Below are 14,084 nucleotides of genomic sequence, written 5' to 3' on the forward strand. Positions count from 1 at the left end.
AAAGTGTAAAATAATATTTTTAACAAACACTTTTGTTGCGTCGATTTGAATGGAAGATCGATTTGTCTAAAAAAAAAATCAACGGAGAGTTTTGTGTTTTTTTGACATTGTTATAAACAATAAATTGCATTTGGATCCAAGAATTTGAATTTGAGAAAGAGTTTTAAAATGATAACATGTTGGGATGATTTAAAATCTATCACGATGATTGAAAAAATAACTGTTTGCGATTTAAAATCTTTTGTCAGTTTGATTTGCCCGAACAAACCAAGGAATAACAAATTTTTTGAATCTGAAATAATTAAATACTGTTTATAACCTCTAAATCATCAAAATTTGCGGTTGTGGCAGCCGATTTCGGAAAAATTTGCGCTATAATTTGTGGTCCTAAAACGGGGAAACGGGATGTATTTGTCCTTTCGTGAGTTTACACAAGTAAATTTAACGTATTTAGCGGGTCAACGTTTCTCTCAAATGGGCCTCATATATCCTCTTTCAGTGATATGGGCCTTGGCCTCTTTCTAAATGCATTACCATCATAAGCCCAATAACAACATGCTAGCCCAATAACTATTTTTCCGCAACTGCTTCCCTTCATTTCTTGTTTCGCACCATGAACGATTACGAGAAGCGACCCCGCGCTGAAACCGCCGGAGTGGATCCTGAACCCGGCGGCGGTGAGCGGCTGCAGGAGGGTCTTCCGCTACCAGAAAACTTGGTTCTTAATGAGATTTTCCCGAAATTGAAGCTGGATTCCCTTTGCTCTCTGGCTTGCGTGTCCCGGACACTCAGTTCGATGGTCTCTCAAGCTCTGTCTGCTATCTCTTATCTTGATCTTTCAGTAAGTCTTCATTTAATCGGTATTTTGTTCCCTAGTGATTGCTTCCTACTTGCCCTGTTCTGTATTGGTTTTACTTTTAGTTTAATTATATGTGTTTTTTGTGCTATACCTCGTTTGGAATGAAGGTTGTGCTTCCTTGCTGATTGTTGTTTTGGTGGTGATAGGCATTTTCGTCCAACGGAGATATTCTTAGTCATATTGTTTCCAGATTAAGAGTGACGACGATTTTAAGTATTGATTGTCTTCGCTTGGATGATTCCTCCGTCATCAACATTCTTGGTCAGAACATCCAAGAATTGAATCTTCTCAAATGTGCATCTCTGTCTTTTGATGTTATTTCTTCTATTGGAGGAAGGTGTCCCAATTTAAGGTACAACCTTTATTGTTGCTCGAATCTTTATCATGGTTTGTTAAGATAATTGAAACAATCACAAGTTTTGATGCATGAAGGAGAAGCGTTGTTTTTTGAAAACTTCGCTTACAGCTATAGTATATAATAATAAGGTGTGTTTGCCATCTCTGAACATAAGTGATTATAAAAAATTCATAGTCACTTATTTTTAGAGAGGATGCAAACGCTGCCTAAGTATTATGGGACATGTAAACTAGCTTATTAGATTACATTGCATGGTCAATTATAAAAATGTATATCTTGGATTTGAGTTGTGATAGTTCAGGCAAAGGGTAAGTTAGGATTACCATCATGTTCAACTTATTTACTGAGAATGAGAGACCGTTTGATATGATCGTTCAGTGTACTCTTCAAATTCTTTCAGTTTCTATACTTCAGCCATTGATGCTTCCACGTGTTAATTCTGAACTAACTACTGTAAATTAAAAATACGTAAGTGGTAATTTTTCAACAGATGAGACCCATTCTTTGCACATGAGATTACATGTGATAAACCAGATGCCTACGAGTAAGAGTTTAGTACTTGGTAATTCTGTTTTTCATTCTAAGGTTGGGGTTTGTTGAGCAGGCACTATTACGTAAGAACTGCTAGTGTATGATAGTTTCAGAGTTGGTCTCAGTCGTCTAATTTTGAACGGTAATATGCAAACAAATGAGGATTGGAAGTATCAAACCTGTCAAATAAGCGTGAAGCATCTATAATTTTGTAGCATTTAATACTGGTCTTTTGTTTGCGGTATTTTGCTCTATGTATCAGGATTCTTGTCCTGGAATTGGCTGAGGGCATCTCACCTGAAATCTTTGGGAAAAATCTTACAAAAATTCTGAAAAGATTTCTCTCTTTGGAGGTAAAATGTTGTCACAATCTGTCTTATGCTTTGATTTCAACTTGAGCTTGGGATTAACTTTGTAAACCTGTAATTTCAGCATCTTTCTATAAAAGTGCGTCGAACAATAGTTGACGATGATGATTTAGGTTTCATCGATCCTTTCCTCCCCAAAACTCTAAAATGTCTGAAGTTGGAACCTGTGAGTGAGCAAGATGCTTTTCAGTTTATAGAGGAAATCAGAGATGAAAAAAGGATTCCAAGGAACTTGGTCAATCCTAGTGGCCCTGACTTCAAATTGCAACGCTTAGCACTTGTTTTGGATGTTATATCTGATAGACTTGTCGCCTCAATCGCCAGTTCACTTCCACTGTTGGTTGAGTTGGACCTTGAAGACCGACCATGTATAGAACCTATTCTGCCTTATGACTTAACTAACAGAGGGCTGCAGTTTCTATGCTCTTGTGATTATCTCACTTCTCTCTCAATTATGAGAAGTAAAGTTGTACCTTTTAAAAGGATTAATGATTTGGGCATATTGCTTCTTTCTGAGAGTTGTGGAGGCCTCGAGTATCTAAGGCTCGGCGGGTTTTCTATCGTTACAGATGCTGGATTTTCATCACTTTTGCACTCGTGCAAGAACTTGAAGAGGTTTGAAGTTCGAAATGCACCACTGTTATCGGATTTGGCATTTCATGAAATTAATTGCCCTCTTGTTGAGTTGAAATTGTCTTCATGTAACCTTATAACCAGTGAAGCTGTGGCGGAACTCTCGTCATCTAGTACCTTGGAAGTGCTCGACACAAATGGTTGTCGGAGCATAGCAGACCCCTGCCTTGACTATATATCCTTCCTCAGTACCTTAACCTCACTTAATCTTGGAGGAGCTGATATTACTGATAGCGGTCTTAGCATTTTAGGTGAAGGGGATTTACCCATAGCAAGTTTACGGCTAAGAGGGTGCACGAGAGTAACCGATCGAGGAATCATCTTTTTACTCAACAAAGGGAATAGAATCAAGAAAACTTTATCGTCTCTTGATGTTGGGCACATGCCAGGTATATCAGATCGAGGCATTCAAGCAATAGTTTCAAGTGCAGAATCACTTACTGAGCTATGCATGAGGTATTGTTTTCATGTGACTGATACGTCTTTCAAAATATTGGCTTCGAGGAGGTGCGATGGGCCTAATATGCTTCAAAGATTGGATATTTGTCACTGTATCAGACTGACGGCTGGGATAATGGAGTTCTTGGAGAAGAAGCCTTTATTCCGGGGGCTGAGATGGCTTGGAGTAGGCCGTACTTCATTGGCTCATAGGAGCGATGATTTTGGTGTGATACGCAGAAGGCGACCATGGCTGACTGTTTGTTTTGGAGGCTGTGAAGTTGGGTGTCATGATGGATGGCAATTCCATAATATGTAACCACGATTTTATCGTTTTGACAAATAATAAGTTTATTTATTTTTATTGTATTATATTTGAATTGATGATGTACTTGATCAAGAAAAGAATCGGCATTTTGTATTAGTGGAGAATGCGTATTTGTGGAAATTAAATGTTTTGAATAATTGATGTAAGATGTATAATAATGTTTTGATTAATATAGTATATATTTGGAAATAATTGGTTAAATTAATTTTGAAAATGTGAAGATGGCCGAAAATTGCATATTTCATCTAATTTTCGGTAATCTTCAAATTTTCAACCATTGAGATTGAAATTTATATCAGATGATACATTGTTGGATTCGTATTTTTGAGACGACTCTATCGTGAAAATTTCAAAGCAATCATAGTTGTTTTGGGCACACGTGGATGTGTGAGATCAAAATTGATATATATATATATTTGGAAATAATTGGTTAAATTAATTTTGGAATGCTTCTGTCAACGAATCTTGAAACTCAAGTAAACTTCCGAGTAGATTTTGCAAATCTTGGTGTGATATCTTGGATTAACGCATTAGCCTGCAGGTCATTATAGTAATATTGATAGGTTGTAGTAGGATAATGTTATATTATTAACGTGACAAATTATAAGACATTAAATTTATAATTAATGAAATACCATAAGATAAATTGAACACATTACCTCTAGCAGGAATGATTTGTTACCTAATCCACCGTGTCGAAAACAGATGCACATTTTTTACACTCATATTTTACTTTCATGTTACGATGTGATGAAATTAATTTTTTGAACCAATTAACAATCATTTTAAAATTAAGTTTACGTATGAAAGTGAAACTAGACAAAATATATAATATAATTATTATATTAGATTTGGAAAAGCCCAAACTGTTGATTTTGAATGGGTTCAGTCCAGGCCCAATCAACGGGACACTCAACTCAACATAGAGCATGTTGAGTGTGAGAGCTGGGCGGGGCCGATGAAGTTCTGTACATTCACACGAACTGTCTCCTCCATCATACAACCCGTCCTCTCGTTTCGGCCCAATCCGGGTCGGCCCATTTCCACCTCCGCCGTCTCCCGGAAACCACAAACTCCGCTCTTTCTCCGGCCACCCGTGTTCCATGAAAGTCTTGCAGAGCTGAAGAAGTGGCATAGATGGGCCAAAGAGCAGGCCTCCTCCGTTGGCTCTGCCTTCCTGGATTTGGACAACGGCCCGGACTCTACCCTCCTCCACAGAGAACTCAACTGGCTCATAGAAGACGCGTTTCAGCACCCCTTGGCTCTGAATCCCGAGGAAAGTCACGATGACTCGGGTATGGTGTCGCTAAGGGTGTGTTTGGATGAACTTTACCAGTTGTGGAAGCAAAGGATTGAGGGAAGACGCCCGTTTCAGTACGTGGTGGGCTGCGAGCATTGGAGGGATTTGATTTTGAGTGTTGAAGATGGGGTTTTGATACCCAGGCCCGAGACGGAGATTATTGTTGATTTGGTTGATGAAGCCGTGAAAGGGAATCGGGAGTTGGAAAATGGTTTGTGGGCTGATTTGGGTACTGGTAGCGGGGCGCTTGCGATTGGGATTGGCAGAGTTTTGGGGGACGGTGGAAGAGTTGTGGCTACTGATTTGAGCGACATTGCTGTTGCTGTTGCGTCGTATAATGTGCAGAGGTATTGCTTGCAGGTAAGTGCTTTGTTTCGATCTAGTTTAATGTTAACAATAGAATGTACCTGTTTGCATGGAAAAAGGAAACATTTTTACAGAGAAGGAAACATGCTGAGAGTGAAAACAAGAAAAACTTCAAAAAATTAACCTGGAAATGAGCAAGTTAGAATTTAGACTAAAAATTTGCAGAAGGTATTTTTTGTTTGATCCTCTTTTAGAAGCGTCATTAGCATTCAGGCTTGGGAAAGGAATGGATGATCATGGATTCCGAGTCCCTGACAAATTGGTTTTATCGCCACGCCAGCGAAGTTTCTTGACCATCTTCAAGCTCTTGTTTCATGGCAACTGCATACTTGTAACAGGATAGAGTTGCCGTGAGGCAAGGATCTTGGTATGATCCCCTGAAGGGCGATGAAGGAAAATTGGCTGGGCTTGTTAGTAATCCACCGTACATTCCAAGTGCTGATATTGATGGGCTACAAGCTGAAGTTTCTAAACACGAACCAAGACTTGCTCTGGATGGTGGGGCAAATGGGATGAGTGACCTACTCCACCTAAGTGGTGGAGCTGCTTTGATGTTAAAGCCTGGTGGATTCTTTGCATTTGAGGTATTGGTGACTGTCCTTCCTGATTCACAAAATATTCTTGAAGAGTGTGTTTTTGCGCTTGGATTATTTGCAGCTAACTTCTTGATGCTATGCTTCTTGTTTTGGTTCATTCGGTGCAGACGAATGGGGATATGCAGAGTGAATTTCTTCAGGATTACATGGACGCTGAGATGAAAGGAAGTTTTTGTAGGTTAAAAATTGTATCTGATTTTGCTGGCATCAAAAGATTTGTGACTGGCTACAGAGCAAGATGAGTTATGCAAGTGCAAGTTCGGTTCAACATTTGCAAAGTTATTGGGTATTCTCCACATTTGTTAAGTTGAAAGTTGATGCCTTTTCATGTTTTTCCAAATTCTGATAAAATGAGCCACGACGCAATTTTCATTCAAGCAAAATTCTGGACAAAAATTCATTATTTCTTTCATTATGTTTTGCAGGCATCCTTAAATTTTTATACCAGGAAGTGAATGCCAGCAAACCACATCAGTTTCGTCACGGCTCCATGTCTGAAGATAACTGATCATGTTTATGTGAAACGAGGCTAGGCCGAAGGATATTTGGCTTCCAAGTCATCATTATTTCGAGAAAGTAGAACCATAAGAGTTAGCAAGATCCGCGTCTTTGTATTTTCTTACTCACTCACATGCAAATAACATTATATTCAAGGCATTGGTCAGCTTATAATTATACACAATTGAATTTCACATGAATTGATGATAAAAAGCCTATGATGCACACATTCTTTTATCGAGCACTCTCATTCGATACTTTTACAATGCAAATTAAGCTCTTCCTTGCACTTTCAAGTTCTCCATCAATAGATAGAGATACGTCTATAGATCACTCAAGAGACTGATGCTTATGAGTATTCTAGTGTCACTTTGTTATTTGTTTGGTTTCAAGTGTTGGGAATCAATGTAAAGACCAATTTCAATCACAATAAATTTCCTTGGTCTGCTTTATTAACTGAATGATTAAGATTTTGTACTTAGGCTTTCCTTTGAAGCCACAAATAATGAGATCAGCTGAAATGGATGGACCTCCAATGAGCAACACCATTGACTTATAATTAGTTGACTTTTCGCAAACCCACGTGTTAAGAATAGCAGTTAGATTAGATAGGAAATTCTTCCACCCCGTTGTATCAGAAACCATAAAAAAGAAAAGAAAAGGCACTAGTTTGGATATCTTGAAACAGGATAACTATATTGTTAACCCAAATTTTCTTTGAAGTACATAAATTAATTACAAAAGCTTTAGAAACAGAACCAGAACATCATAGAAAGAATAGACTAATCGAAAAACGAAACAATACCTCTCTCCAAAACGCAAATATAATTTTCTTCATTTACTTCTATCATATATTGAGCTAAACGATATTGTAACATGCGAAGAAGGTGCAGAAGTAAAAGTCCCATCGTACGAGGAAAGTGCTGAGTTAAAAGTCGTGTTGTTGGCAGCGTCGGAGCCAGAGGAGTCGTATGTGTTTGTATCATCGACTAGAAGCTTCGGTCGAGGGTTGTTTCCCTTCTTCAAGCCCATAATGTCGGTGATTAATCCCGGTTTCTCTATTTTGATGTCAACAACATTATTATCACCTGCAGTAAGCATAGATACAACACTTGACATTACAGGTCGAAGTTTTGGATTGTCTTGCGTGCAGATTAGGCCAATCTTCAAGAATCTGCACGCTTGTTCTTCATCGAATCGTTTATCAAGCAATGGGTCTACCAATGTTGCCAGCTCCCTTCTCTGGTAAAGTTTCCATGCCTGCGATGTACTTTAGTATATAAGGTAATAAAGACCAAGAGGAGATGAACCTGAAAACTAGTGTATTAGGCGGAATCGTTTCTAAGTTTATTAGCCACCCCACCACAACTTCTCACCTTTTCGAGGATACAACGTTCATCTGGGGGCAATAGCATATTTGTGTTGCATCGCCCTGTGACCATTTCGATAAGCAGAACGCCGTAGCTGTAAACATCAGACCTTCGTGTCACCTGGCCTCTTATGGCATACTCCGGTGCCAAATAACCTCTTCAACCAGAAAAATAGGATGTCAAGAAAATGAAGTCCAGTACAGTACTCTTTAGATTTTTGAAATCTACTAGGAACCAACCAGTAATGTCACCCAAAAAAAAAAGAAGTAAAATGGTGAAAAAGATAAAGATTCAAGCTCTGAATGGTAAATCAGACTTCACAACTTACATGGTTCCTGCCACACGGGTACTAATGTGAGTTGTGTTTGCAGGGATGAGCTTTGCAAGGCCAAAGTCTGCGATTTTAGGGGTTAAATCTTTCCCTAGAAGAATGTTGCCCGCTTTGATATCTCGGTGGACAATATGGGGTGTCACAACCTCGTGCAGAAACGCGAGCCCTTGTGCCACTCCGACGCAAATCTTAACCCGAGCTTCCCAGGTAAAATGTATAGTTTTGCTGCAATATCCACCTGGAACAGGAGTGCCTAAAGTTTATTAGATCATTTCTTGAAAACATAGCAAAATAAAGATACCAGTAGAAATTTGAGATAAATAAACTCACCAAGAAATGTGTGTGCTAGGCTGTTGTTCTCAAGATACTCGTAAACAAGAATTCTTTGGTCGCCTTCCACACAACAGCCATAAAGCTTCACTAAATTTTCATGCTCTATATCCCATATGGCTTGAATCTCATTCAAGAACTCATTTTTTCCTTGCCTGGACTCCGACGACAGAACCTTTATTGCTGCCATCTTCCCTTTCCCTAATTGTCCCTACTTGTTTATCCACTGTTAGATATCGAAGTGAACTCAAATTGTAAACGTAGCTACACAAAGGAAAGTACTTTGTTTCACCTTATACACGCATCCAAATCCCCCCTCCCCGATTTTGTTTGCTCTGCTAAAATCATCGGTCGCCATCTTCAGCTCCTTGTACGAGTAGGCCTTAACGTTATGGACTCCTGGGAACTCTGCAAACAAGTTCATATTTCGTCAAAATCATCAACATTAATGCACAATAAAATATAAGGATCCCGGATGATCTGAACTGTACCATCATCAAGCGCAGCCGAATGTGTAGTGCTCGAATCCTTACTTCTTCGACAGAAGCAAGAAAAGCAGGCCATAACTATAACATCAGCAGGTGGCTTCTCCTAACAGAGACAGTACTTCTTCAGAAGAAAAAAAAATCCACGCCCCACCACATCAGAAACACAAATAAGGATCATAATTCATAGGAAAACACTAAATAACAATTCACCAGATATTTTCTTGGCAGACAAAAAGCTCATAAATTTGTGTAATTCTATGTGAAAGTCAACTTTTTGATATCTGTTCTCATTGACTAATCCTTCGATCCTCGTACATTGTTTGTTTCTCTCTTCATTAATTATGAACCAAAATTCGTTCAAAAGATTCTCGAAGAGTAATTAAAAAACACTCGGGCATAAAATAACAATTAACAACGTATCTTTGCATTGGCATCCAACTTCATTCTTACTTCTAGTTTCTCAAATAAAACGATACCAGTAAAAAAAGCATTATTTCAACCAAAACTAAAGCAAAACAACCAGTAAAGTATGCTTTAATAAATCAAAACTAAGAACAAAATGAAGTGACAAGAGGGAAACAAAATCGAGAAGAAGTCAACAAATTGATGCAAAGTTAAAAGAAAACACAGGTCGCCAGTTAGAAAATCCACCTGAACCCAGAAACCCAAGCAGGGAAATCTCTTGAGATCAAGCTGGGACTTCTCACTTCAGAATTCAGATCAAGCCAACCTTAATTGCTGGGGGAAAACAATGGGAAAAGATAGCGATACTCTGTGCTGTAATCACACTGGCTTTAAATCCTGAGTCTCGAGATTAAAAATAGTTACTGCCTTCAAAAGTCGATCGTGGTTCATGAATGATATGTGAAAATCTTGGAACTTTCATATTGAGACACAAGATTTTAAACGAATTTATTGCTGGGTCATCATGAATCAGTTGTTGAAATCTAAAAGCTTCTAGCAAATGACCAATTGAAAGCTTCGCAAAGAGGAGTTGACTCCAGTGCTGTAGAAGTCAAGCCTCAGGCATTGAACATTGAACAATTTATTTCTAGCCACCAACAAACTTTGGTAAATCTACATTTTACCCCATAATAAATATCTAAAATGGAATATCATTGATTTTTTTTAAAAAAAAAATCCTGAATTATCTGTCAACTTTCTTTCATCTTTGGTTCATTTATTCATTTTTTGTCATCTGCGTTACATAAAAATTGTTTTTTTTATTTATTTTGCATTACATAGAAATAAATCAATAAGTAGGTACAAAATATTGGTGAGAATAAAGATATGTAAATTAAAGAAAAATCTACGAAATAAACAGATGTTGTGTAGTAAAAATATATTTATCAATAAGAATATGAAAGAACAAATATAAATTTAATTGATGAGAAATTTTGAATAGGATGAAAACGGCAAATGAAAATACTATATGTAATTAAGTAGTAATTTCAAGACAACGCGAGTTTTAGCTATGGCTAAAACCGTTGTTAATTTGAAACATGCGACGATTTCAAAATACATTTGGATTTCAAAATATGCCACAATTAATCACATTCACTTAGCCGCAATTAATTGTAGTCTAATTAGTCTCACTTGTCCGTTAATTGGCGAAGACTCGAGTTCAAGACCTACCTCTCCTTTGGTAAAAAAAAAAAAATTGCTCGCAAACTTAAGTCTTAAATAGATCAATTATTGTGAATCATTTCCTGATGAAAGAAGTAAAGAAAATACAAAAGAATAAATATTTATACCTATATATTAGGCCTCCACCCCCTAGTATAAAGAGATTATCTTCTACATTAAGGGGAGACCATGAGACCGACAATTGGTCTCATGGTATGGCTCCCTTTTTCTTTTTTCTATTTTTCTATATATATATATATATATATATATATATTGTTTTTTTTGTTCCCATTTTTTCCTTTTCCTTTTCTTTTTCTTTCTCTTTGCTTTTTATTTTTTTTGTTTTTTTAAAATTTCTTTTTCTTTGGCATTGTCCTCAAATTTCAATATGATCCCTCACTAATTTTTACAATTATGATATCACTTCTAATTTAATATACAATATATTGACTAGCTGAAGTTGTTATAAGAGTTAATTATATTTCACTTTATACTCATTTTAAATCTACAATTTTTTCTTGAGACAATATACTACGATTTTAGAAGTTACAAATTGAAAACATATTATAGTTTTGAAATGTAAAAAAATAAAGAGAAAAAATAGACAAGTTATTAATTATTTTTAGGAAAAATAAGTTTTTTTGTCCAGTAACTTTATTCCCTTTAGGTTTTGGTTCATTAACTTTTTCGATGTGGGTTTTGGTACACTAACTTTGTATTTTCAGTGTTTTTTGGTCCAACTGCATACGTGTCAACTTCTAATTGGTCCACGTCATCATTTTGGATCAATAAGAAGTTGACACGTATGCAGTTGAACCAAAAAACACTTGCAAAGTTAGTGTACCAAAACCAAAACATGGACAAGTTAATGGACCAAAAAACTTATTTTCCCATATTTTTAGATAAATTGCTAGAAAATAATTAAATATATATACCAATTAATTTATAAAACGTACTATAATATATATATATACGGACGTCGTAAAAAATCTAAGAGCGAAACATGACTAGGAAGAAGAATTATGACTAAAGTAATTGGTTTTATATTGACCATATAATGGAAAAGATTCATGACTAAATATATTAATTTTAAAATAATATGATAACTGACATTTTTTGGGTGTACAGGTAAATATATTGTGTATTTAATTTTAATTATATCCTTGTAAAAATTACGAAAGATAAAAATTGTATCTAACATAAATGAAATATTGAAAAGATGCTGCAGGATTAATGAAGTTACGAGCTAAAAATAATAATCATTTCAAACTGAAACATATTATTGGAGATTCGTATTATAAATTAACCCGTAAAATCGTTTTTATAAGATTTTTGTGTATTAATTAATATAAATTTTTACACGAAACCAGAGAAAAGATCTATGTTAATTGTTATAATAATAATAAAAAAAAGAACGTAATAACATTGTTAGATATTTAACAAAGTTATTGATAACACAATAAAAATAATAATACAATCACACGAAACTCAATTGAACCTTTTATGGAATTACGGCATTTTCTTAACTATTTTCAACAATTTAATGTTAGTTAATCAAGAAAAATAAAAATTCAAGAGTAAAGTTTTACTATGGACCAATGGAGGATGTCCACGTGTGAAGAACAAGGATAGGGCTGCGTGTGTCCGAAATCGCAACGGGTTAAAATAGTGTAAGCTGTATTGATAATGTTGTCACACCATATCCTGATCCCAGCCACTGGAGACGAGCCACGTGTCCAAATGGGTATCACGGATTCTCCATTGATTTTTTTTTGGGTTTAAACTAATATATCTGAAAGAAATTAGTGTGAGAAATCAGAGTCCCCTGAAAGCAGATGGCATCCACAGTCATGAGTTCACTGAGCCTGAAGCCCTCTCCCTTCTCCGCCGCCTCCGCCGCCAGAGGGCTGCCGTCCCTCTCCAGAACCGCCACTTTCAGAGTCGAGGCTTCCGGCAAGAAAGTCAAGACCGACAAACCCTATGGTCAGTACACCTTCCATGCAAATTCAGTAAAGAAATCTTGTGTATCTTTTTGTGGGATCAGAAAATACACAAAAACTCATGTTAAATTTGTTGGACGTTTTAAAAAATATTATTTTTTATGTTAAAAATATTATTTATAATTATAAATATTATTGACGGTCTCATCCGTCATACGGTCTACCGAGAGACCTACTCCAGAAAATATGAATATACGAATTAATGGTTGTAATTAGAGGTACATGCACTCAAGATTTCACTGGTTATTATATGTTGTTTTTTAGGAGTTAATGGTGGAATGGACTTGAGGAATGGCCTAGATGCCTCTGGTAGGAAGGGCAAGGTTCGATATATTCATCATTATCTACTTCCATTAAATATATATGTATCAGGATTGAGATACCGAACTAAAATATCGACTTTTTGAGATATCGTAACGAAATTGTTTCGATATATAGATATTTTTTTGGTATATCGAATTTTTTTTCGATATTTATACAGTATTATAAATGAATTTTTCATAAAAAAATTTCGAGATCGTTATCTGTATATATTTTTTTTTCATATCAATATTTTTTATAAAGTACATCAAAAACCCATTCCTGAAGTGGATATGTGTGTGTGGAATCCTTATTCATTTTGTACTATTATATATATATATATATCTTCAGGGGAAGGGTGTTTACCAATTCGTCGACAAGTACGGTGCTAACGTCGATGGATACAGGTGACATTTTTATTTTACGATGTTTCCATTATGCCAGACTCGCGAGCTATCGAATAAAATAAATTATATATCCGAAATCATCATGTCTTAACTCTCTCTGTGTTCGACTTTGAAATGAATGCAGTCCCATCTACGATGAGAAGGATTGGTCACCAACTGGAGATGTTTATGTTGGAGGTATAGCTATTAGCTAGCTTGGTTTCGTTTTTTTCGCATATTCAATATTATTATGCACGAGGGTAATCGATGAGATTAATTACACCCCATATATAAGGGGTTAGTATATACGTACTTTCACGGCATGTCCAAAAGTCTAATTTTAATTTGGTTACGCGATGCAGGCACTACAGGGTTAGCTATTTGGGCTGTAACCCTGGGAGGTATTCTTCTTGGAGGTGCCCTTCTTGTGTACAACACAAGTGCCTTGGCTCAGTAATGAAACATATATATGCAGTATTAATTCAGTAATATTGGTAATGAGTAGTTTGTGTTGGGGAAAAAACGCTGTTTGAAACCATATATTGTTGAATAATTTTATCCTAATCTGTAATTTAGCATATATATTGCATGTATTGTATATTGTATGTGGTTTTTAAAATACCATTATTCTAAAGTTTTGAGTTAATATGTAAATGAAATCATGGACGTGATCAGCTAGGAAATTGAATATTATGAAATATTAAAAATATAAGTATAATATTTAATAATATAAATAAATAATTTTTTTAATAAAGAAATGTTGATTCTTTCTTTTTTTTTTTTTTTAAGAATAGAAATGTTGACTCTAACAAGGAAAAAAAACCCTTATTTCTTGCAATGAAATCTAAATATTTTCTATATTTACGATTCTAGTAGTTTGATACATTTGAAATTTGGTAATTGTGTCGAATCTCAAATTTTAAAATTAATTTATGTATATAGTTGGCTGTTGAGTTATTAATAAGAAGCATGTATACA

General features: G+C 35.8%; 4 protein-coding genes across 6 annotated transcripts; 3 read left to right on the forward strand and 1 right to left on the reverse strand.

Annotated features, from left to right (window-relative positions):
* The first annotated feature begins 613 nt into the window (after window positions 1-613).
* On the forward strand, window positions 614-3,675 carry LOC140890821 (F-box protein At-B). Its single transcript, XM_073298922.1, has 4 exons — window positions 614-841; window positions 1,006-1,211; window positions 2,011-2,101; window positions 2,181-3,675. The coding sequence occupies exons 1-4, from the start codon at window positions 614-616 to the stop codon at window positions 3,504-3,506; spliced, it is 1,851 nt and encodes a 616-aa protein (XP_073155023.1). The 3' UTR covers window positions 3,507-3,675.
* A 798-nt stretch (window positions 3,676-4,473) lies between these two features.
* LOC140891672 (uncharacterized) lies at window positions 4,474-6,533 on the forward strand. 2 transcript variants are annotated; one of them, XM_073300271.1, is made up of 4 exons: window positions 4,474-5,175; window positions 5,520-5,765; window positions 5,885-6,063; window positions 6,203-6,533. In XM_073300271.1, the coding sequence occupies exons 1-3, from the start codon at window positions 4,474-4,476 to the stop codon at window positions 6,017-6,019; spliced, it is 1,083 nt and encodes a 360-aa protein (XP_073156372.1). In that variant the 3' UTR covers window positions 6,020-6,063; window positions 6,203-6,533. The 2 variants fall into 2 exon arrangements, with proteins under 2 accessions (XP_073156372.1, XP_073156374.1); XM_073300273.1 differs by having other exon boundaries at window positions 6,226-6,533.
* Window positions 6,534-6,950: 417 nt separating this feature from the next.
* Window positions 6,951-9,835, reverse strand: LOC140891149 (cold-responsive protein kinase 1-like). 2 transcript variants are annotated; one of them, XM_073299481.1, is made up of 7 exons: window positions 9,446-9,835; window positions 8,798-8,897; window positions 8,599-8,714; window positions 8,307-8,517; window positions 7,974-8,214; window positions 7,652-7,802; window positions 6,951-7,535 (listed from the first exon to the last, which is right to left on the reverse strand). In XM_073299481.1, exons 2-7 carry the CDS (start codon window positions 8,868-8,870, stop codon window positions 7,110-7,112), a joined length of 1,218 nt encoding a protein of 405 aa, XP_073155582.1. In that variant the 5' UTR covers window positions 8,871-8,897; window positions 9,446-9,835; the 3' UTR covers window positions 6,951-7,109. The 2 variants fall into 2 exon arrangements, with proteins under 2 accessions (XP_073155582.1, XP_073155581.1); XM_073299480.1 differs by having other exon boundaries at window positions 8,798-8,915.
* Window positions 9,836-12,225: 2,390 nt separating this feature from the next.
* On the forward strand, window positions 12,226-13,711 carry LOC140891488 (photosystem II 10 kDa polypeptide, chloroplastic). Its single transcript, XM_073300003.1, has 5 exons — window positions 12,226-12,403; window positions 12,685-12,743; window positions 13,072-13,127; window positions 13,252-13,304; window positions 13,469-13,711. Exons 1-5 carry the CDS (start codon window positions 12,256-12,258, stop codon window positions 13,561-13,563), a joined length of 411 nt encoding a protein of 136 aa, XP_073156104.1. The 5' UTR covers window positions 12,226-12,255; the 3' UTR covers window positions 13,564-13,711.
* Window positions 13,712-14,084: the final 373 nt, after the last annotated feature.

This window comes from Henckelia pumila, chromosome 3 (genome assembly GCF_033568475.1).
Source record: "Henckelia pumila isolate YLH828 chromosome 3, ASM3356847v2, whole genome shotgun sequence".
NCBI lineage: Eukaryota > Viridiplantae > Streptophyta > Magnoliopsida > Lamiales > Gesneriaceae > Henckelia > Henckelia pumila.